A 21,695-nucleotide genomic window follows, 5' to 3' on the forward strand; every position below is an offset into this window, starting at 1 on the left:
GTCCTATGACAATCTCTGCAGATCCAGGGCTCCTGTAAATCTCAGTGATTAGATATGCAGATTCTAAATCCCTCAAAGGCTTCCTTATTGTCATACAGCTGCTGCCAACCCCCCGTAATTGCCTGATAAACATCGAGGAGAGGAGCTGGTCGAGGCCATCAATTTGGGAAGCTGGAAAGCATTGGTCGCTTTCTGCTCAGTGGGTTTGCCGTACCCCGTAGATAATTGCAAGATGCTTCGTGCCTGGGCAAGAGTGTGAAGAAGAAGAAGAAGCTGTGGCAAAAAGATTCTTGAATGGGAGATTTCAAGAAAGTCAGAAGATCACCTGGCAGACTGGCTTTGGCAGATTTATAGAGAAGGAGTGGACAGGATAAAATCAGAGGTCTTGGGAAAAGAGATTACAAGCTGAACAAAGGAAAGCGGATTTTGATTTTTGGAGAACTCCAGAATTATTAAAGTTCTGTGAGGAGCATAGTAGAACAGCGGTTGATGAAATTGATTTTAGAAACTTAAAAGGGTGCATTTGGAAGTAAGTGGTATTCTCCCATGAGGACTGATGTGGGCTGGGGCACCGAGGGCCGTGATCCAGCTAGCAGTTAACAGGGACATGATGTTGAAGCCTTATGTGAGGAAAGAGATGTTACATCCCAGCAGGTTCAATGAAGCTGGAGATGAGTGCTCATGGCTCTTGGAATAGGTAATACATCGGTGCCGTTATGAGAATAATGGAAGAGAAATGTAAACAAAACTGTTTTAACCACATTTAGTTCCAAGTGGTCTAATAAGCTGATGGAACATACTTTAGAAAGAGCCTTTAAGAGTCTTACAGTTGAACCACCATTCTAATTGACCCAGTTATACTTTAAAGTAATGCAGAAAATGATAAAAGAAATGAAAACAAGGCAGAAAACTTGTAGCGTATTATACCATGATGTAGTTTCTTCTAATAGTGCTCTGGTAGTGCCGTGCTTAGCATAGTCCTGATTATTTGAGGGTTCTTGTGGTTAGGGGGCATGTTTGGCAGTGGGAAAATCAGGAATCCTACATACTTAAATAAGCCACCCTGCAGGAAGTGCTAAAGTGAATGCTTTGTACATGTAACAATTCTTCTCTTATTTTCTTTAATTTAATGATAACTTTGATTTAAAAAGAAATTTGAGAATCCATTTAAGAAAAGTTATTTGCAGTTAAAGGGTCCACTGGGGAGAAAATGGAGCATAGCCTGACCCCAAAGGATATATTATCTCTTCACTGAGCTTGCAAAGGAAGGGACAACTGCTGTTTAAGGCACCATTTAGAAAGACAATCTGTTGAAGTATTTTTAAAGCATGATGGATGTTTAATCCTCAAAAATATTGTTTAGCTCCTTGAAATGCTAGGAGTCTATTGACTGCTGTACATTCCTCCATGTTTAGACCAGAAGAAGCGAACAACTGCAGTTAGAAGGACTATTCGGGTTAAGAAAATACGGACAAAAAAAGAAAGCAAGAATTTGGGATTGAAGCATTTAATATAAATTGCCAGTGCTGATATGACTCACCAGGCAAATGAGAAAGAAAGTGAGGTGTTGGTGTGGGTGGAGGGTGCCTCCGAAGGGAGTAGACCAGGATATTTTTATCAGAATGCACATATTAAGAGTCTACTCAGTTGATGGCTGCCTGTAAGGTATGTATAAAGCGAGTTAGTGTGTATAATTATATCCAGGCCTTTACTCCTCCAAGGAATTTTGGAATCTAAGACACAAGGGGTGCCAGGTCTGACATAGATGGGGCAGAAGTAGATGACAAATTCAAACTGAAATGAGCTAATGTGCAGAAGAAGAGGGACGAGTATAGGTATTGCATTAATTGAAGGCCAAGAACAGGGGTCAGGCATTAGAGAAGCTTAGGAGTAATTCCCAGGAGAAAATTAAGAATCAAGATATGATGAAATGAATTAAAAGGATAACCAGTTAAAATTCACTCTTGTTTCTTGTGTTTTTCTTGCCTTTTTCTATAAAAAATTATGAGCCAGTATCTTCCTTTGAAAATTTTTGTAAATTAGGATTAGACTCTGGGAATAACCTATCGCTTGATAATTACTTTCTGCTTCCCAGTCTCCAAAACTTAAATCCTTTCCTACACCTAACAGAACTTATGATTATGCAGAACTGTGTAGTGCATCAGGTTGCTGTTTTCGGTGTGTCACAGTGCTAACATCCAAAGTCTTAGTGTTGGACATGAGTTTCAATCCTGGCTCTGCCACTTACCTGCTGTGTAACCTTGGACAAGTAACAAACTTTTCTAAATGTTAGTTTCTGCATCTGCCAAGAGAAGGAGGAGTACCTATCTCACAGGGTTTTGTGAGAGGAGGCAAGGTAATGAGTGCGAAATACTTAGCAGAGCACTGGCAGATAGTAAGCATTCAGTAAAAGATAGCTATTTTTAATGCTTTCTTTCATAAATGTATTCATTGATTTAATACGTATTTATTGGGTGCCAAGTACTGCCAGCAACTGTTTTAACCCATTAGAATGCATCAGTGAGCAAAGCAGATTACTGTTCCTAAGTTTACATCTTTGTGAGTGGAGCAGAAATAAACAAACATAGTAAATAAGTGCAATATATAGTCTGGACGTAAGTGATGAATCCTATGGAGAAAATAAAAATAAACAAAGAAAAGTAGAGCAGGGACATGAATAGTGGGGAAACTGGGAGTAAGAGAGCATTTTCCAGTTTATACAGGGTCGTCAATATTGGCCACATTGAGATGTTGACATTTCCATGAGGATTTAAAGAAGGTTGAAGGAGTCGCCTATGTGGACAGCTGGGAAAAGAGCACTTTAGGATGGGGAAGGGTGCAGTCAGTTCTAGGCTTTAAGGTGAAAGTGTGCCTAGAGAAAGGAGGCCAAGTTGATGGTAGGGGAAATTAGTAGGAGATGAAGTTAAATATGGAATGAAGAGGATGGCTGCATTGCTTAGGGCTTTTCGGCCATTATATGAGCCTTGGCTTTTACTCTATATGAAATGGGTAATTATTTCAGAGTTCCAAGCAGAAGGGTGGCATGATTCCATTCCATTTTCTTACGTTTCATAAGATCCACTCTGTGTGAGGTGATGAAAGTAGATTGTCCAAGGGCAAAGATGGAAGTTGGGAGACCATTTAAGAGGGCATTATTGTTATCCAGGTGAGAGACGGAGATGGCTTGGACCACAGTGGTAACATAGAGATCGTGACAGGTGGTAGGATTTGGGATATTTTGAAGACAGAGCCAACAGATTTCCTCATGGATGGATGTGGAAAATGAAAGTCAAGAATAATGACAAGGTCTCAACCATCAAGACCATCAAGAATGGTTATAATAAATACAGTAATTATTTTTTTACAGTTTGTGGCTTCTTGTTTTATACACTTAAAAAAGAACAGTGAACTCACTTGTGCTTCTTTGCATCCTCCACAGCATTGTGAAAATGATATGCCCAAAGCTGGTGCTGAGTAAATAATTGTTGAACCTTTGGGGGGCATGGGGACAACTCTATTGCTCAGAGAAAACATTAGGCATGAAAAAATAGTAGTAAGGCCTTTCAGAGAAAACTTCTTTACAGCTTGATCTAGGTCCAGCCCTGACTATTCATCCCCCATCAAATTGTCTGATCCAGGCACTCTGCTCCAGACATTCTCCAAAATCAATATGGATGCACACAGCCTTCTTGATTGCAGACAGTAGTCTCCCTTGTTAAGAGTCTTAGTGGTGATCTGGCCTTATTGTTTTTTGGCCACATAGAGTCAAGTATTATGCATGGGAGTGGACACTGGATGAAATTACCTGACTAAGTAAGTCCTAAAAAGTCTAAATTTCCTCTTACAGGTGCAGAAGGAGATTCCAGTTCTTCTCTTTATGTGGTGATATATTCTTAGGCACTAAAGAGAACTGCCCAGTATTTTCTGGAAATGATGTATTTCATTTCTGCATTGGATTTATATTCTTGTGAACATTTACAGATGGGATATATAAAAACTTTCACACTGAGAGGAGAAGCAAACATTATTTCTGGGAGGACCAAAGGAAAAATAAATTACATAGCCCACTTACTGTTTCTGTTTCGTCATCGTAATCAGTGAGTCACAAATATAAGCAGAATGTTGAAGCTCAACAGTTGTAAATAGAGTTCAGAAATGTAGTGTCCGTTCCAGACAGGAGAGCTGAGGGTGAGGAATATCAGGGCACAAATGAAATACCTTGATTTAGCTATAACTGTCCCTGTCACTATAAACTGGGTGTTTTCATTGCATGAGGTGCAAAGGCTCATTTATCAGTGATTTTCTGCCCTTCCAGCAAACGGCTGAGAGTCCCACTTCTGAACTCAGTGAAGGCAAACATGGGGTGAATCTCTTTGATCTATTAGCTAGGGTTGTACCACAGCTGCCTTTTAAAACTGTCTGGAGAGTTGAAACAGCACTTTAAAAGACTACCAGGAATGACCAGAAGAAGTAAAGGTGAACAGTGGGAATCATTTTCTGGTAAAATCCCAAATGTATCAACTTACAAATTTATATAACAAGTATTTTTGTAGGAAGTGGTGCTGGAATCTGAATATAGGATGAAGGGAAAATCAACTGTTCATAACATTGTATCAGAGCACAGAAGGAAAAAGGATAAAATGTAAGTGCAAATGAAAGAAGAATAAAGCAACTTGAATACTTACATTGAAATATTTATGTGAGAGATGTGATCAGAGCTGAGAAATTAAAGGTATGCTCTACACTAATAAATAGTAAATCCAATATTGATTTCAAATATGGTCTGTAGTTGCTATTTTTGAAAGGTCAATTTTTCCTGCATAAGTCTTGAATGTTATTACATATATATCTTTCCAAATATTCTGACTTTAAAAATTTTGATTGCAAAAAAAAAAATTCTGGTATCTCTACAATTTTTTTAGTAGCGATGGTTTAAAATAAAAATATTTTCTTGTGGGGCACCTCGATGGCTCAGTCGTTGAGCGTCTGCCTTCGGCTTGGGTCATAATCCCAGGGTCCTGGGATCGAGCCCCACATCAGGCTCCCTGCTCGGCGGGAAGCCTGCTTCTCCCTCTCCCACTCGCCCTGCTTGTGTTCCCTCTCTCACTGTGTCTCTCTCTGTCAAATAAATAAATAAAATCTTTAAAAAAAGAAAAATATTTTCTTGTTTGAAAAATGTGTAGATGTAATTAGGATTCAGGGACAGGCCTAGAACAGATCGAAGTAAAATGATGCTGTGAATCGCAAAGAATGCTGAGTTTGGGAACTTGAATTAAATTAAAATGAGCATTTCCTGACCACATCTAGGTGTAGCATCCAAAACAATTTTAAAAGACTACCAGAAAAATTCTGTCATCATTTTAATTTCATCATTAAATTTTTAAAAATCTTTTCATTTCTCTCTTGCATCTAGTGAATCTTTTCTGTTAAGTTCCTTCTACTACCAGTTTCATTTTGAGGTCCAAATTCTATGCTGTGATCTACTTCCTTAGGATTTTCTCCTTAGGTAAAAATCAAGGTTTACTAAAATTTCACCAAAGGGGACTATCACAAGCATAAATATTTCATAAAGGTGATAGCTATCCTGCTTTTCTTCTTAGCTTGCAACTGTGAGACTATAATAAAATGAGTTGAAGTGATGGAAGGGAAATGTTCTGAAATCAAAAGAAAAAATAGGTAAAAAGGAGCATGCCTTGTCGATAAAAGGATGGCTTACAAAGCCTTTTCTGACACCCCAGCTCTGAGTTCACTGCTGCTGCTTTTCTCCTTACCGTCCCCCACTCCCAGCCTTCTCACACCGCACTTTCACACATTTGATGATTTTTACCATTTACGCACACTTCTATTTATTTGTTTCTTTTCCCTCCAAGACTATGGTGGCTACATACTATGGTCCTCGTCTTTTATCTAAGTGAATTGCATAGTGTACCAGGCACTCAATTATGTTTTATTTTGAAGGAAGAAAAACAGGAAGAAAGAAAGGAGAAAGGAAAGAAAATTCATTTCTCCATGTCTTTCTACATGTAGCTCTCTTCAGAAGTACCAGATTTAAGCTAGAGTGTTATGTCTTTTGATTTAAATAAGGGGCGGTTCAACACCAAAATTTGTATATTTATATGTGTGCATGCACACACATACATATAACACCTGTTAAAATCTTTATCCCAATATATAATACAGACACATTTATATAGGGCATGTATGTGTGTATACACATGATAAGATACATATATGATATATATGATAAGATGAAAACTATATATGTGTGTGTGTCACATACATATCCATACAAAGTTTTCATGCTGAAGTTTCAATGACATTATGTTTTGCATAAAACTAGCACTGATTACCTAACTAGATGACAGGTTTCTTTATTATTTCTGTATTATTATAGCCCTCTAAATACGTAACAAGGCTGGTGTCTGACAGGTGTGTAATAAGTGTGTATGGTTTAATTATACTGGTACTACTGAAGATACCAAACAGTTTTAAGCTAAATGAAAAATCCTTGTATTTTTGAATAACATTTTATTAGTGGAGTAGTTACAAGGATGAGATGTAAGCCAGAGAAAAATGTTTCAGTGCAGCTCTGTGTCTTATCAGCTATTGGGTTTAAATGAGGGATAAATTGAATATAATTATGTATAGTTCATAGGATGATCATAAAAATAAATATTAACTATATATATATATATTTTAACCATATATATATATAATTAATCTAGTCCAGGCATACAGTAAATGCTTAATCGGCAGTTAAGTTCCTTTTATTATCACACAATGGGAATTCAACAGATAGGACAAGCCTTAAAGGTTGCTCCCTAAGTTTCCAAAAGTTCCTAATTACAGGTTAAGTGTAGAGTAATCATAACATTTTCCAGTGCACATGCCATCAGGAAATAGCATCCAGTGACGGGTGATAAAGTTAATTACTTTGGATTTCTTTTTTCCTTCTATACTACTTTAAGCCAAATTTATTTTTAAGAAGAAAAGTGATACTATCATCAAATTAGAATATCAATGAGCTTTGTGTTGTAAGTGCAGTTTCTTTTGAGGCTGATCCAGGAGATTCAGGGAAAGATAGCAATGGTTTGTACTAGTGCCAACAAGGCTCCCCATGCACTTAACTTTGTAATGTTGTAGATGAAAAATGTTGGATTTTTGAATGTGAGAACTGCGTTCTACTTGAAAAAAGCAAATGATCTAATGTTTTTAGCACATAAATCTAAAACTTTGCCTTAAAATTTTTCTATATATGATTAAAGTAATTCAGCAATTTTACCACCATCATAATACTCCTACATGTAATTTATTTCGGATTATCTAAGGCATAAAGAGAAACTTGATTTATTTCATATTTAAGTGTGTCAGGATTCGTAAGGCCTTATCCTTGATCATAATCTGCTGTCCATTTAGAGTTGAACAAGAGGATCAAAATGAATTTCCTACAGATTTCTAAAGAAAACGTAAACTACATGATACCAAACAATGAATGATAAATGATTGTTTTTAGGATGTTGCTTTATATCATTCTATGATTATCTGGGATGCTCCATGTTACTCATATAAAACAAAGTGCTGGGAGCTTTTGAGTAGTGAAGAGAGTGGGGGGAACACAGGACCATTTGATAACTTCTCATGCATTAAAAGTTACAAGGTGATTTGATTATTTCATTCAAAGGAGTAAAAACTACTGGAACCAACAGAAAGACTAATTAAGTACCCCAGGGATGGCAGGGACAGCTTCATAGAGGATGTGTTGTCTGAGCTTACTTTTTAAGAACAAGGATTAATTGAGAGGACGCTTTATATGGAGGAAAAGAGCAAGTGTGAAAAAAACAAAGAAATGAAGGAGAATGACATGGATGGTTGTATGGCTGAGGTAGGCATTATAGAACAGCATTGGATCAGGCTGGAATTGTGGACAAAGACAGATCATGAAGGGTCTTATGTGCCATGCTCTAATCTTCAAACTTGATCTTTAGGCAAAGGAGAGGCATTGAAAAAAAGTTTGATCAGATGATCAGAGAAGAAACATCACACAATTTCTACTTAGGAGGGAATACTCTAGTAGTATCATGGAAGGTAGATAGGAGTTGGCAAAATGGGTGGCAGGAGGACTAAAGGAGGCCATTCCAGAGGCCATTGCTAGTGAGGATGGGAAGGAAAGGAAAATTCAAGAAATATGTAGGAAATGTAATTGACAGAGCCCAGTGAACAATTAAAATGTAGAGTATGAGTAAGGAAGTCAGACTGAGTTTCAGAGTTTGACAACTGACGTGGTACCTTTTACCAAGACTAGAAATAGAGAGGCAGAATTCTGCATATTTGAAAGCCATCTTCAATATGAGCTTTTGAAATTGTTTGGATTGTATTTTCCAATAGTTATATTACATTTAAATGCTTCCCTTCTACAAAATAATAAAGAAAGAACAGAAAAGTTATTTTGCAAGATAAACATTATTTTGCTGTCGACAGCAGTATTCTGCGGGGATGGGGAAAAGATCATAAAATAAAGTCAGTTGTCATGCTTTAACTTATGTACCTTTTTATAATAAAGAAAATGAAGGGCGCCTGGGTGGCTCAGTTGGTTAAGCGACTGCCTTCGGCTCAGGTCATGATCCTGGAGTCCCGGGATCGAGTCCCGCATCCGGGAATCCCTGCTCAGCGGGGGGTCTGCTTCTCCCTCTGACCCTCTTCCCTCTCGTGCTCTCTGTCTCTCATTCTCTCTCTCAAATAAATAAATAAAATCTTTTTAAAAAAATAAAGAAAATGAATACAGTAAGGTTTTTGATCCCTTCATATTAGCAACATATATGAATTATATTTCTTAGTGCATTAAGAATTTTCAATTCCTGTTGACATAAAATAATTCATTATCTTAAAAATATAAAAGTTTATCTTTATTATATGTTGGATATGAGGATCCTTTCTTATTAATATGCATTTTGGGAGCAAAATGTAAATTTATATGAGCATAGTTTTCATTTTTAAATTCTCACAAGTTAGTTGTTAATCTGGTTTCTATCGGTACTTAGAGAACAACTAATAAGCTCCAAGTTACTAACTCAGGAATACTAGATTTGTAATAGCCTGTGCCCAGACTGAAATATGGACTCTTAGTGTTCTAGCATATCCTATGTGATCTAAATATCATCTTTTAAAATTTGAAAGAATAGGGTCACTAGAATCTCCTCACAAGAGAACGTAACTTGAAATAGTAGAAGTGATATCTTTGAGCACATCTTCTGTCTTTTGCTTGTCAGAGTCCCACACTGAGCATGTAGCAACTGCTTGATGAAACATTACCTTGAGGAACATAAATTGCTTCTGGTACCACATACAACTTTCCTTTGGAAACAGTCTCTCCCTTGTCTGTGAGGCTGTGGATGTCTCTGGACTGTACTTAGTAAACCCTTAGTAGCTATTTGTTAATTGGGCCAAATCGCCCCACTAAACTGATGGGAATCAGTGTGTATTCAGTCTCCCCTTTGCTTTCCTATTTGATTTCCTTTACTAGTGCTTTGGGGAGAGAGGTGTGTCTTCAGTTTCCTCACCAGAGTAAGCTGAATCATTAGATAGTAAAGAAAGACATTTCAAAGAGAGAGAGAGGCACTAAGATGTTCTACCTGGTGATGGTTCTAAGGGCCAGAATAGTCAAAAACCCTTTTGGGGATAGATGAAACCTGCAGTGATTTTAATTCAGGTTCATTGTAACTCAGAATCAATGACTGTCATGAGGGGATGTATTTAGTTTATTCTTTCAGGACTTTTTGTTTCCTTTTCATAAGCATATAGTCATCTTGATAGTTGTTCAGAATTCTTTTTTTTTTTTTTCAGGATTCTTAAATGAGCTATACTTTTTAAATTAATCCATTTTCATTAGTAGGAAAAAACAAGGTAAACAAACAAACAAAAACAAACAAGCAAACAAAAAAAATAAGGTAAAACAAAACTACAAGAACAAACAATATATAAAGAAGCAACAATTAAAAAGCACCAGAAATCTTACACTGAGAGGGAATGTCATATATTTAATATATTTGATATATTTCTAAATTATCACAAAGAATCGAAGACCAAAATGTAGAACTGTAATGAAAAATGATTGTACTGAAACACAGTACATACGGGTTTTATTATTGTTCTTCATTCTTCCTACTTTTATAGGCACTTTGCTGACCATTCAAATGCAGCTCTGTACTGTTCACCATTACTTTTTATCAAACACATACTGAGTGCCTACTGGGAGGAAGGTACTGGGCAAGGTACAACAATTCCTTTGTGGTAGAATGGCAGTAAATTGCATTATCAAATTCAAAGTTTCCAGCTTTTAATAGGGAACACTAAGTGCCATATACACAAAAGTCACTTAAGTATTTTTTGGCTTTAACAAAATTGAATGATGACAAATGGCACATGTAGGTGTTATGGGAGTCATCCCAGGAAGCAAAATGTCTTTGTTGTTGCTGAGAGAGTTAAAGCAAAAGACAGCAATGACTAACTTGTTTTAAAATATATGCGTGACACTCTATTTATGATATATGATAAGCAAAATTATTAGTATCCTGATCTTCTTGAAGGGATGTCCTCCACAGTTTGATTTTGCTCTCAGGATTGTGAGCTCATGTCCTTATTAATATCACTGTTAATATCCAAATTACAGGGGTAAGGCCAATATAGCTTCTTGCTCAGATAGTTAGCTCCCAGCGAATACAGTTAATATCTCTCCTGAATAATAATATTTAATTATTATCATTTTTTTCTTCTTCGAATAACTGAATGATGTTTGCATTTAGCTTTGGTTTCTCTCAGAAGCAGACTGTAAGATATGCATCAACTTCGGAAGTCCTATCAGGAGGCACTAGAAGAGGAGATGGCTAAGTGACAAAGGGAAGGGAGGGGAGCCAAAACAAGGTACAGGTATTGAGCAGGTTATTGATGAGGACTAATGGGATTTGGTCTCCCCTCCCACTGACGTCCTCTAGGAAATGTGTGGGACATGCCTTAGGGGTATCTCCATGGAGGAGAGAAAGCTGAGCTGTATTTCCTCCAACACCCATCAGTCACTGATTGATGGTTTGCTCCCAGGAGCATGAGCTTCTGTGTACTTCTGGTCTGTCCTGCACAGCCAGAGAAAGCCCCCAGGCAGAGAATCAAAGGTGATTGCAGCAGAACACCGTAACAGGTAGAGCAATTGTGATTGTCAAGGGAGTATGGACAAAGAACTGGCAGCAGATGTGACATTGGTCTTCTATTTTAAATGTTGTTAGTATAATCACTTAAATATCAAACTTTTTACTTGAAATCATTATCTAGTATACTAAGAGTGATGGACAGATATTTTGCATGTAACTTGTAATTTCTCTCCTTTTCAAGAACTTCTTTAACTTTCCCACCACCAGACCTAAAAACATGCTTCCATTCCTTTCCACACTCTTTCTATTCACTCCTGATATAACCAAGGATATTCCCTCCTCCTCCTTCCTTCCATGTATGCATTGTCAGTCCCTTAATGCTTGCACTGCCTGCTTACCCAGGAATGTTCCTCTATCACTGATCTTTTTCTCTCTACCCCAGTCCCTCCATCTGTATTGCCATGTGCTCAAACATCTTCCACCTTAAACAAGCACAGAACTGCCTCTTTTCCCTCACCTTCCTCTGTTGCTAGAGTTCTCTTCCCCTTCACAATCAAACTCCTCAAGATTTGTTTCAAATCACTCTAGCCTTTTCCTCTTCTCCCCCTTCTCTCACTCCATGCTAGTCTCTCCGCACATATTCTTTCCTCCACTAATGGCTCCCAGGTCTCCAAATGCAGTGAATATTCCATACCTCAGATTACTTCATCTCTCAGCAGCAGTGACTGTCCATCACTCTCTTCTCCATAGGGGTTTAAATTGCCTTTGTAATACTCTTTTTTAAAAAATATTTCTTTATTAGGTCCATCCATGTTGTTGCAAATGGCAAGATCTTTCTTTTTATGGCTGAGTAATATTCTACATATATATGTATATGTGTATATATATCTATGTGTGTATATATGTATATATATATCACATCTTCTTTATCCATTCATCTGTTGATGGGCACTTTGGTTGCTTCCATATCTTGGCTATTGTAAATAATGCTGTTATGACCTTACAGAAATACTGTAGGGGAATACATTTGTTTTTTTTTTTTTAAAGATTTTATTTGTTTATTTGAGAGAGAATGAGAGAGAGAGCAGGAGAGGGGGGAGGGTCAGAGGGAGAAGCAGACTCCCTGCTGAGCAGGGAGCCCGATGCGGGACTCGATCCAGGGACTCCAGGATCATGACCTGAGCCGAAGGCAGTCGCTTAACCAACTGAGCCACCCAGGTGCCCCTAGGGGAATACATTTGTATTGCATTTGTATGACATCAAATTAAATAAACTAGATGAAATGGACAACTTCCTAGAAAGATTCAAACTACCAAAACTAACTCAAAAAGGAATAGAAACTCTGAATAGACTTAGATAAGGAAAGAGATAGAATTAATCATAATAATATAAAGCTTCTATCAAAGCAAATGGCAGGTTTATATGACTTCGCTGATGAATCTTACTAAACTTTTATAGGAGAATTAATACCAATACTTCATAAATTCTCCTTAAAAATAAAGAAGAGAATTCTTAGCTCATTTTATTAGTCCAGTATTACTCTGATACTAAAGTGAAACTAAAATGAAAGACCTTGTAAGAAAAGAAAACTGTAGATGAATATGCCTTATGAACATAGACGTAAAAAATGCTCAACAAAATACTAGCAAATTAAGTACAGCAACATATAAAAAATTATGCACCAAGACCAAGTGAGTCTTATCCCAGGAATGCAAAGTTGTTTTAATACATGAAAATAAATTGGTGTAATATACCATATTAATAGAAAAAAGGGCAAATAATTCATGATCATATTCATATTCCATAGAAAGTATTTGGCAATACCTAACACCTACCTATTCATCAGTTTAAAAAAAAAAAACACCTCTCTATAAACTAGAAATAGAAGGGATTCCATTTGTATGAAGTGTCCAGAATAGGCAAATCCATAGAAACAGAAACTGAATTATTAGTTGTCAGAGCCTGGAGGAAGGGAGGATAGGGAATCTGTGCAGGGTTTCTTTCTGATGATAAAAATGTTCAAAGGTTAGATAGTAGTGATGTTGTACAGCCCTATCCTAAAAACCACTGAATTGTATACTTTAAAAAGGGTGTATTTTATATTGTGTGAATTATATCTCAAGAAAACTATTATAAAAAAGTAAGAGACTGTATGGGTGAATGGGTAGAAGCAGTGTTACTATAGAGAGATCATGGTAGCTTTAACAGTAGTAATGGAGAAAGGGTGAGAAGTTGTTGGATTATAGATATTTTGGAGAGCCAACCAGACTTACTGTTAAAAACAGAGAAGTTGTGGATGAACTAAGATTTGTGACCCAGAGCATTGGAACAACAATCAAATACAATAGGGAATCATTAATATGATTGGTTTTGGAGAGACAAATCGGTTTTGTTTGGGATATGAGTTTAAGAATCTATCAGATAGTCATGTGGAAATGCCAACTGGACAGTTAGGTAGAGGAGCCTAGACTTTAGAAGAAAGCTCTGACTCAAAATAGAACTTCAGGAGTCCTTGACTACATTAAATAAATCATCAAGAAGTATAAATAAAGAGGACCAAAAACTGAATGTTGGGACATTCCAATATTAACAGGATGCTGGTATAGGAGTAAAGCAACCAGTAAGGTTGGAATAAAATCAAGAGATTATGGTGTTCCAGAGACCAGGTGAAGAAAGTTTCCAGGAGAGGGAGTCTTTTCTTACATGTTCTCATAGCATATTATCACGTCGGTAATTATGTATTTATTTGATTTTGCATAGTATCTCTCTTCTCTAGGCTATCGCATTATGATAGCAGAGGCTATGTCTACCTCCAGTGACTCTGAACTAATAATGATAATTCATTTACTCATTTATTTGACAAAAATTTATCAATTATGTCAGGGGTGGTTCTGTGCTGGGGTTTTACTTTTCTGAGCAAATGAAAGTCCCTGTCTTTGTGGAGCTTAACTTCTAGTGGGAGCATGTAGACCAGTACTATCTAATAGAACTCTCTGTGATGATAGAAATGTTCATCCTGGCTATCCATTGTGATAGCAATAGTTACATGTGGATAAAATGTGGCTAGTATAACTGAGGAACCAAGTATTTTATTTTAACTAATTGAAATTAAGTTTAAATAGCCACATGTGTCTACCCTATTAGTAGATATAAGCAGTAAACAGTAAACATAATAAGTCAATGAACATATAGAACCAGGGAGAAATGTGAAACAGTTACACTTTAAAATAGGATTTGACAGAAATTTAGGGGGCGCCTGGGTGGCTCCGTTGGTTAAGCTTCCAACTCTTCGTTTTGGCTCAGGTCGTGATCTCAGGGTCGTGAGATGAGCCTGGCGTCAAGCTCCGCTCTCAGCATGGAGTCTGCTTGAGATGCTCTCTACCCCCCCGTGCCTCCCCCCTCTCCCTACTTGCACACATACTCTCTCTCTCTCTAAAAATAAATAAAATCTTAAAAAATATAGTATGGTAAGATGGACCTCGTCGAGGTGTAACGATTTCCAGTCCTCTTTCATGTTTTGTGTTTTGTTTTATGCCCTTGCAAATCTACTGCAACTGCTCATTTCCAGGCTCTACAGATCACTTATACTAGTCAAAGAAAAGGGCCTACTTCAGCATCTTTTAACAATACTCCTTTAAAAAAACCCAAACTTTATTCTCTTGATTTCTACACTTTCCTTTTCTCAGTATCATTTTTTTCTTTTGCTTTAACCATTGTAACATGTTCCAAACTGGATACGTTGTCTTCAGTCTCCTCTCACTCAGCTTGCCCACTGTTACAAATGTAACATAACATTTATAGTACAGTATCCTTGCAGGTAAGATTCTCCCAAAGTCCTTCAGTGAATGCCCTGATGCCATATATAGAGAGATAACATCCTCAACATTGTGGCACGTCAGGTCTCTTTTGATACATCTTCTCTTTCTTTACAACTTGATACCCCAACCTTCCTACATATGTTAACTGTATTCATGAACCAAACTAAACTCTTTGCAAAGGACTTCTGAAAGTGAGTTTGGTATATATACATGATGAAATATTACTTGGTCATCAAAAAGAATGAAATCTTGCCATTTGCAATGATGTGGATGGAGCTAGAATGTATTATGCTTAAAAAATAAGTCAATCAAAGAAAGGCAAATAACATATGATTTCACTCATTGTGGAATTTAAGAAACAAAACAGAGGAACATATGGGAAGGGGGAAAAAAGAGAGAGGGAAACAAACCATAAGAGTCTCTTAATGATAGAGAACAAGCTGAGGGTTGATGGAGGGAGGTGAGTGGGGGAATGAGCTAGATGGGTGATAGGTATTAAAGAGAACACTTGTGATTGTGCACCGGGTGTTGTGTGTAAGTGATGAATCACTGAATTCTACTCCTGAAACCAATATTGCACTGTATGTTAATTAAAATTTAAATAACAATTGAATTTTATTGTATGCTGCATTATCCAATGAAGAACAATTTTTATCAATTAATTTCAGCCCTTCTTGAAATTATTTATATGTTCATTTTGGATATCCTTCAGGGCCATTTATTATTTTTTCCTATGAAGTATTTCAAACATTCAAAAGAGTACAGAGAGTTGTATGATTTATTTCATGACCAACTTCATCAACTCTTAGAATTTGCCAAAATTGAGATCAATTTTAAAAGAAGGAAAATAATAGAATACATTAGAAACCCCCTCTGTAACCCTAAGCAGGTTATTCCCCATTTTCTTTCCCCAATGATAACTGCCTTTCAAATCCTGAATTTGATGATCGTTCCTAAGGATCACACCTTTTTTTTTTTTTTTTAAGATTTTATTTATTTATTTGACAGAGAGAGACACAGCGAGAGAGGGAACACAAGCAGGGAGAGTAGGAGAGGGAGAAGCAGGCTTCCCGCCGAGCAGGGAGCCCGATGCGGGGCTCGATCCCAGGACCCCGGGATCATGACCTGAGCCGAAAGCAGACACTTAATGACTGAGCCACCCAGGCACCCCACACACCTTTTTTTTTTTTTTTTAAGATTTTATTTTCATTATTATTTATTTGTCAGAGAGAGAGAGGGTGAAAGCAGGGGGAGCAGGGAGAAGCAGGCACCTCACTGAGGGGGCCTGATGTGGGACTCGATCCCAGGACCCTGGGATCAGGACCTGAGCTGAAGGCAGATGCTTAACCTTCTGAGCCACCCAGGTGTCCCAGGATCACACCTTTAACTACATGCAATCCTTATTTCTCCTCAAGTACTTATTATTAACCTCATGGTGTTTTGCCTTTGGAAAAATCTATATAGAAGATCCTTTTTTGCATATTTTGCTATTGGCATTTCTAAAGCCAAGAATTTAGCTTATAAGCAATTATTTTGAGGTAACTCACGTTATACGTTTCTGTTAAAAGCCACTTACTGTTTGTTCAAAAGTTAAATTTTGGTTTCCACTGAAATTGTGCTTTCCCTAAATATATTCTTTCCTTTTGCTTGATGTAAAGTTTCTTCACTGGGATCCAGTTCCCTAGGCTTTCAACCTCTTTCTATCAATGGGTAGTTTGGACACTGTCTTCACTAATGACAGTACCCATTTCGCTATTCATGGCCATTTGTAATGTTGGTGGAATATTTTGGGAAAAGGTGTATATTCTACATGAACTATAATTAGAAATTATTTGTTAATTCAAACGTAAGACACCTAATATGTGGCAGACATTGTGCTAAGCACTGTTGATAGGACAGTGGACAGAAAGGTCATAGTCATTGTTTTCATGAATCTGAATCCTGACTGGGGAGATAGATCAAACAAAACCAAAACCAAAAAGTGGGTAAAAAACATTAAGGCATGAAAATAATGGCAAATTCTAAAAAGTCCTAGGAAAAGGAAGTGTCAGGGAGAAAATGAGGGAAACAGACTTACATTATACAGGGGGCATAGTGAACCTCTGCTCTGAGGAGAGGACATTTAAATAGAGACTTAAAGGCAGGTAAGCAATCAACTAAGAAGGGAAGAGAAAGAGGCAGTAGCCAAGGTGAAGGCCCTGAGTCAGGACAGTGCATAGTTAGTCCACTCAATGTGATCAGGGCTTGAAAAGGTAACTCATGGTACTTAAAGTGAAGAGACTGAGGTTGCTGCCAGAATATCAATTCATGTGTTTACTCTGTGATAGACATCTGTCACACGGATCTGAATATTATAACAGGTATTAATTAGCAACACAGTTTAACCCTGTTCTAAATCCATATGGGAAAACAACAATTAACCAGAAGATACTATGGACTTTGACAAATTAGTGTCACAAGATCCCTAAATAACCGATGTGCATAAAATCTTATTTCTTTTCTCCTCCCCTCCTCTTTCCTTCTTTTCCCTTCTCTTCTCTTATGGAAAGCCAAATCATAATCAAAGACAGCATTTTGAATATAGAACCTTAGAAAACTGTGTTAGATGTATCAAACATTTGTAGTCATCACCCTAAAATATTTTACTAATTCATGTTGATTGTTGACAACTCTGTTGCAACAACCAAGAATCACTTCCTCAATCTCCTAGCTATTGGGTATTCATGGTCAGTGTTTGCCTTGCTGATTTTCCTTTTTTTTTTTTTTTTTTTTTGAACTTGCATAGCTGGAGAATATTCCTTGCAATGCATACATTCTTTCACTGTGCTTATGAAGTTGATAAACCATGAAATCATTTATTTAAGGTAATTTTGCGTGTCTGTGTTCTATGTCTTTAGGTGTTGCTCTTACTGCTTAGAGCTTTGAGGGTAATCTTATTTTTCTCTTTGGATTCTTAGCTGCCATTTCCCTGCAGCCACAAGGTACTGATAACAACCTTCCGTACCCTTTACTTGCCATTTGGCATATAATGGATATTCTTCATATCCTTAGCATGAATATATTCACACAGTTTGTCATCTCTCTTCTCTAGTTTTGCTACTCCGCACTAAGGAGAATGATTTCATTTGCCTCTATTTGGGTGAAGACTACCTCGGCATTTACATTTTTCTTCCCTGGAACATTTTAAATCAATATCTATAATGACTAAAGTTTTACTCAATTGTTTATTGAATAAGTGTGACAGTATTGATTTGGTATGAATAAGAGGAAAAAGCAAACAAACCTGAGTCCCATTTTCATAATTTCTTTCTAATAGCTTATATAATTCACAACTAGGACCAGCTACATAATTTGTGAGGCCTTGTCCAAGATGAAAATGCAGGGCCCTTCATTCAAAAGGTAATTAAGACTTTTAAGAGAGAAAAACAGAACACTAAAGCAAGCGTGGGGCTTTTCTGAGCACAGGGCTCTAGGAGACAGCACAAGCTACATGCCTGTGAAGCTGACCTGTACAGGTCTTTGGGGAAGCTGGCAGCTGAGAATTAACTTTATAAACATATTTATGTCCCAAATGAGTTTTGTGGTAAAATTTCATGAAAACAGTTTTTGGAATAAAATAGAATAGAAAATAATAAAGCTGAATAAATATATTTATTTGAAACACTACATGTTTTTGGTGCAGAGTATTATGGTGAATAGAAATATGTAGTTAATGAGAAAACACTTCTAGCTTTGGTTTACCCTTAGGGCTTAGGAGCCAGATTGCTTGGGTTCTAAAACCTGGCTCTATTTACTCTACCAAGCGTGGGTTGTTAGGCACATTTCCTTACCTTTCTGTATGTACATAAGTGTACGTGTACAGATTGAGATGATAACAGAGAACCTACTTCACAGGATCATCATGCAGATTATTATATTTCAAGACATTTGAAGCCTAAGCATTCAAAGTCTTCTCTGTTATTTCAAAATCCTTTTGGCTTTTTATTTGGGTCTTAGTGGATACAATATCCCCAGACTTAGTTTACTCTCTCTTTTATGGTTGTGAATTCAAGTATAGTATTAAAAATATTTCGTGATCTTGTTTCTGTGGAATTACAAATTTGACAGTAGATGAGGCATTCAGTTCATGATGATAGAAATTAATGATGTATTGCTTTTTTCTATAAGTTACATTGGAAGAATTTTTCTTTTCAATCCTTTTCTTTGAGCCTTTCCCCCATCACCATTTGGCTTATTTAAAATCAGAGATCTAAATCACCTGGTTAAAAGAGCTATCAGGGTAATTGTGTTACAGTTAATAAGTTACATAATATTTGAATCTAACTCAAGTCAATCTTAACATTTCATACATTTGTAAATACCTTTAAAGGCAAGTTTGTTTGGAAGTAATCCATTGTGATTAATGTCTGTTAATTGCTTTTATTTTTATGTCATTGAATAATGAAGCTTTTTATATTAACTTGAATTATATTTATTTTTAATAAATAACAATTCATTTCTGTGCTTTACTGAGAAGATATACTAATTTCCAATCTGCAAACTAAACCTCTACCATCATGAGGTACCATCTGAAATATTTAGTTTAAAAACCAAATTTAGGACTATATCAAACAGCAACCATATTAACACACTGTATTTTTAGTACTGATAGTAAATTTATTGTAAACTAGTTCAGTTAAGAGAAATTCTAAGAAACTATTAATTCTCAGAAATATGTTTAAAACAGAATGCTCTAAATCAGGCATAGTTTCCAAGTAAGAATGCCATAATACTTCTAAGCATTTAGCATTTAGGATTGTGAGAACCTATGAAATAATTGAACAATATAGAAATTTTTGTTGTTTGTGAAGGTTGAAAAGAAAGTAAAAAGCCATATTCCTAAATACCACACAGCTTTCTAATCATTCCATGTACTTGACCCCTTCTCTTTCAGTGGTTCTCATTATATATTATCTATATTTAATCTTTTTTTCTCATATCAGACAGTATTACTGAAGTCTTCACTAACATCTACGTGACCAGTTTTGGCCCTGTCTCAGATACAGATATGGTGAGTTTTTCATTAAATAGTATTTTTACTTCATATTATGTTCCCATTATATGGCGGGAGGTTAGAATAAACAAGCATTTTTAGTGTTATAGAATTATGTGTTTATCTCATGCCTAGTCGAGCCAAATACTTAGAGAGTTAAGGATACTTGTTTGTATCAATGGTATGCTATTCCTCCTTGAGTGTTTATATAACCCTTTACATTTTATATTCTTTTCAGAGCTTGCCTACCTAGCTACAGTATGGTAAACAATTAGTTAAATACAAATAATCATGTTACTGAGAACCAGTTTCTAGGATTCAAGCACCTGGTTGGCCTTTGATAAGTAAAATCTGTATGGTTTGGAGACAGCCACTTCTTACAGAATGTGCTCATGGTCAGTGTTATAAATGCAAACCTTCCATTGGCAGTAAGTGAGGTGGGTTCCTTCTCAAATTATCTAAACACATACAATACCTACAAGCTACATACATAGTAGGCATATATAAATCAATCTAAAGAAAACTAGAATCTTGACATTCTTGGATTCAATGGAATTGGTATTTATTTTTCTCTAAAATGAGATGGGTAAAAAGAGGGAAATTGGTCTGTTGGGTTAGAAACTGGCAGGCTAGAAACATCATAGATAATTAGTGATTAAGCATCAAAGTTTTAGTATTCAGTCTTCCATTTCTACTGCAAACTGTAGTGCTCAGTAATAGAAATTTTTGTTGAAGTACTTTTCATCCACCTTCCTTATGGCCCAGGAAGTGAGAATTAGAGGAACTGCCCTTATCCTTTCTTTGCTTGGTCATCTTCCATCATGTCACTTTTCCCCAACTTCTTCCCTTTCTCTGACAACCCAAGGGGAAGGACACCAAGTTTGGTGGCTTTTCACTGGGATTAATACACAAAAACTAAGTTTTCCTTTAATGCAGACATCACTAAACATTAGCCAGTTCATTGGGACCTCTCTACCTCTTCTTCAGAAAGCAGGTTCGCCATTTCTATCATTGAAAACATTCGTTTTGTCTTCCACCAGAGTCTCTTCGCTGACTTCATGGTCCTTTTCTTAAATTGACTTGGATGGCTGAAACTGTGAGGTGACACAAGGATAATGACCCCCAACTTTGGGGACATGGTTGATACCAAACGCTGGCAGGTCTTTGAAGTTCTTTCCAATTCTAATGTGAAGACTTAAGTGTTGTATGTCCCCCTCTTAACTCTAGGCTTTAGCCACAATTCCACAGCAACAGAAAAGAATCCTGCTTTCAACATAATCCTCCCTCCTCCCTTGCAGTCTTCTGTGGTGACCTGAAATATTAATCTGCCTCTTTCCATAGGTCAGTTTTAAATGTACAGGAACTTGAAAGGTGACGGAGACATATTTAGCAAGAATATGCATTCCAAACATTATTGGTTGGCTATAAAGACAATGTATCTGTGCACTTTGTCTCAGTAGATGCTCCCAAATATTAGAGAGACACAGTGAGAATGAGCACCTAACCTCTATATGGAATCGAAGAGAGTTAGAATTTCATCTGACACTGAAAAACTAGCAAAATAGTGTATTCGTAGTTCTTTTTTTTTTTTTTTTAAAGATTTTATTTATTTATTTGACAGAGAAAGACACAGCGAGAGAGGGAACACAAACAGGGAGTGGGAGAGGGAGAAGCAGACTCCCTGCCGAGCAGGGAGCCCGATGCGGG

The 21,695-nt window shown here is 36.7% G+C and overlaps 1 protein-coding gene across 3 annotated transcripts in view; it reads left to right on the forward strand.

Annotated features, from left to right (window-relative positions):
* GABRA2 (gamma-aminobutyric acid type A receptor subunit alpha2) overlaps positions 1–21,695 on the forward strand; it is a 123,401-nt gene that overhangs the window by 29,738 nt on the left and 71,968 nt on the right. For all 3 annotated transcript variants that reach the window (XM_031027111.2, XM_081812426.1, XM_006727327.3), the window contains exon 4: positions 19,939–20,006. In XM_031027111.2, coding sequence (XP_030882971.1) covers positions 19,939–20,006 — 68 coding nt within the window. The remainder of the gene's footprint in view (positions 1–19,938; positions 20,007–21,695) is intronic.

Source organism: Leptonychotes weddellii, chromosome 2 (genome assembly GCF_054177405.1).
Source record: "Leptonychotes weddellii isolate Sample4059 chromosome 2, ASM5417740v2, whole genome shotgun sequence".
Classification (NCBI taxonomy): domain Eukaryota; kingdom Metazoa; phylum Chordata; class Mammalia; order Carnivora; family Phocidae; genus Leptonychotes; species Leptonychotes weddellii.